Source organism: Eurytemora carolleeae, unplaced genomic scaffold (assembly GCF_000591075.1).
Source record: "Eurytemora carolleeae unplaced genomic scaffold, Eaff_2.0 scaffold36, whole genome shotgun sequence".
Taxonomy (NCBI): domain Eukaryota; kingdom Metazoa; phylum Arthropoda; class Copepoda; order Calanoida; family Temoridae; genus Eurytemora; species Eurytemora carolleeae.
In genome coordinates, this window is record NW_019396086.1 from 130,848 (window position 1) to 134,277 (window position 3,430).

General features: G+C 36.9%; 1 protein-coding gene across 1 annotated transcript; it reads left to right on the forward strand.

Annotated features, from left to right (window-relative positions):
- Positions 1–1,541: 1,541 nt before the first annotated feature.
- On the forward strand, positions 1,542–2,318 carry LOC111718295 (clumping factor A-like). Its single transcript, XM_023493842.1, has 2 exons — positions 1,542–1,565; positions 1,665–2,318. Exons 1-2 carry the CDS (start codon positions 1,542–1,544, stop codon positions 2,316–2,318), a joined length of 678 nt encoding a protein of 225 aa, XP_023349610.1.
- The last annotated feature ends 1,112 nt before the right edge of the window (positions 2,319–3,430 follow it).

The window sequence follows — 3,430 nt, forward strand, 5'->3', positions numbered from 1 at the left end:
ATCAATAACTAGCAGAAAGGCCCAGCGTTGCTCGTAAAAAAATAAAATTTGAAAAACAAATTTGAAAAAGATGTGAAAAAATTTCTAATTTTTTTGACCCATATCACCCCCCGGCCACCCATGAGTGTCCACAAAAATTGTCAGCCCAATCGGTCCAGCCCTTTAGCTGGCTGTACGTAACATATATATATGAATGTCTTGTTTTATTATATAGATTAATTAATATGCTAATCTTATTACTGAAAGAAAAGATATACTACACGTAGTGCTGGGCACGTTCCGACTTTTTAAAATCGTTCCGTCGTTTCGTTCTAGAACGAAGGCATTTGCAGCTAGATCGTTTCATTCTTGTTTATTTCTTTCAATCCTTCTATAATTGCAGTTTTAACCCAAGATTATAATTCAAGCAAAGTTATAAATGCAGTTTCAACCCAAGATTATAATGCATGCAAAGTTATAATTGCAGTTTCAACCCAAGATTATAATGCAAGCAAAGTTATAATTGCAGTTGGGTTTACTCTGCGGAGTGCGGACATATTGAAACCAGTTCTCTCTGGGCGGAATTTGTAAACAAGAATAGATACATCAGTGTCCGCAGTTACAGGAGTGAAGACAGAGGTTCCCTTGAAGATTCCCATCACTCTGAAACTACTTCAATCCATAATATTTGATTCGTATAGTATCATCTTTTTAGTTTTTGTATCTTTGTAAATAATAAACTGTAAGTTAAACCGACTCGTCGAATATTTAATAATACGAGTAGTTGTCTTGATTCATTTTTCTTTCATATTCAATAATATCTTAAAAAGATGGCATCCGCCTCTCCTTGTACTCTGTTAATTTTAGACAAAAACCAAAGATAAAAATTAAGCTTAACAAGTCCCCCAAAAAACCAAAAATCAAAAAGTTTAAATCTTCAACTAACAGTGTATCCACAACGTACAACAGGATATCTTAAAAAGATGGCATCCGCCGCTCCTTGTACTCTGTTAATTTCAGACAAAAACTAAAGACAGAAATTAAGCTTAACAAGTCCCCTCAATAGACCTAAAAATCAAAAGGTTTAAATCTTCAACTAACAGTGTATCCACAACGTACAACAGGATATCTTAAAAAGATGGCATCCGCCGCTCCTTGTACTCTGTTAATTTCAGATAAAAACCAAATTACAAAAACTCAAAAAAACCAATTGCCGAAAAAATCGGAAAAATATTTAGATCACCTTAATAAAATAGCGATCTTACCAACAAAATGTACAAAAAGTGTTAATCAGAACAAAAAAGTAATAAATTTTAAAAAAATGGTTTAATTAACTTAAATTTGTGTTCTTTATCATAAAAAATTGGACGTCTGCTTGCCAGATTTGAGTAACTTAAAAAACGTACTTCAATAAAAGACTAAAAACCTCTTTTTCATTCTCATTAACACTTCTATGAAAAAAAATGACTTACTTGAAAGAGTAGTTTGAGTAATGGACGTTTATTCACTGATCTTGGTAACTTTTTAACAGAGAGTGTTTTACTAGTTTACAAAGTATTTATATGATTGCAACCAGACAGCGGAAGGTATTGCGAGTAGTATTTTGGCAACAATGTTTTGCGTAAGGCTGGGTAGTTTGCGTATATAGTAGATGTGTCATGTTAAAGGTTGGATTTGAAAAATAGAAGATTTGTGAAAATATTGACACAAGTGATGATGGTGATGAGACCAGTGAAGACAACTGTGATGAGGACAGTGAAGGCAACGGCGATGAGGACAGTGAAGACAACGGCGATGAGGACAGTGATGAAAACAGCGGCGGGGACAGTAATGACAAAGGCGGTGGAGAAAGTGATGACAACAGCAATGAGGACAGTGTTGACAACAGCAGCGGGGACAGTGAAGACAACGGCGATGAGGACAGTGATGAAAACAGCGGTGTGGACAGTGATGACAACAGCGGCGGGGAAAGTGATGACAACGGCAATGAGGACAGTGTTGACAACAGCGGCAGGGACAGTGATGACATCAGCCATGAGGACAGTGATGAAAACATCTGCGGGGACAGTGATGACAACGGCGGCGGGGAAAGTGATGACAGCGACGATGAGAACAGCAGCGGGGGCAGTGATGACAACAGTGGTGGGAACAGTGATGAGAACGGCAGCGGGGATAGTGATAACAACGGCGACTGGGACAGTGATGACGAGGATGATGCTGTAATTGATGACGAGTCGGCTAGGAGATTGCAGAGATTAGATCCCCGTGGTTTACCAGATTATATGTTTCGAGAAAACTTTGGATTTTCGAAAGCTGAAGTTGATGATCTGGTTTTTTAAATAGATATTCAGGTATTTTCAGTCTGAAAAATATGGGAATAGTTTTCTTTTAATAATAATTTTTTGTATATTTTCTTGTATATTTTTTTTTGCAATTTCATAGTAGCTGCTGAGCTCTAATACATTTTAGCTTTTTATAAATTGGTGAACATAAATGTTTTGGGAAAAAAAATTGTTGTTTTCGTGGTAAAATGCTCGCTGGTTAAATTTTCTGTTTAATTCTAAGTTATTTAAACATAACCCACCTTCCCTCTGGGGGAGTTTTTAAAAACCTATTTAAATACATATTAGGACTTTATAACAATAATTCACAATTGTACCCTTTAAACCGTCATAGGATTTTAAATATTACACAGTTTGATTTTAATAATTTCTTCTGTTGTTTCTGTTTCATGCAGAAAAATCACATTTGAATAAAATAAATTTTTAGTTGGATAAATTAAGATATCTCATTTGTCAATAAAAGCATTTAAGTGTAGAAGCGTTTGAAATTATGTGTATTGTTTCTTTAATATTTTTTGGGGGAAAAGAGTGAAGATAAAAAAGGATAAGGTTTATATATTATTTCCATATACATTCTTGTTTATAGGTCACTGAAAATCGGGGAGAACCCTTATCCCCATTCCTACAAGTGTGCATCGCTCTTTTAACATACAGAGGAGGATGTTTTTAAAGATTGTCTTGCCTGTGTGGTGGAGTTTCTAGGACAGCAGCTCGGATCTCTATTATTCGGGTTACCGATGCAATCCTTGAATTCAAGGATGAATATTTAAGGATGCCAAGTATGGTTGACCGGGATCGAGTAGCCAGGGAATATTTTGAGCGCTTCGGCATCCCGAAAATTGCTTACGGAGTAGACGGCATGCATGCCACATTCATTGGCATGCCTCAGGACAGGCCTGCCCACATTCCACCACAAAGGTTTTGGAACAGAAAACAATGTTATTCCCTCTCCGTGCAGGTAATCAGTAACAGCGAGAGGATATGTGCGGTAGATGTAGGTTGGCCTGGATCTGCGCATGACTCAAGGATCTGGACAAGATCATTGGAGAGGCTTATAGTGGAGGCCGATCCTTCCCATAGAATCTGCGGGGACTCCGCCTATCCAATAT

Bases quoted from the DNA above. Each gene is read 5' to 3' on its own strand.
- LOC111718295 (XM_023493842.1), top strand. From the start codon at position 1,542: ATGATTGCAACCAGACAGCGGAAG. The intron at 1,566-1,664 runs GTATTGCGAGTA...TTTGAAAAATAG, and splicing joins TTGCAACCAGACAGCGGAAG to AAGATTTGTGAAAATATTGA.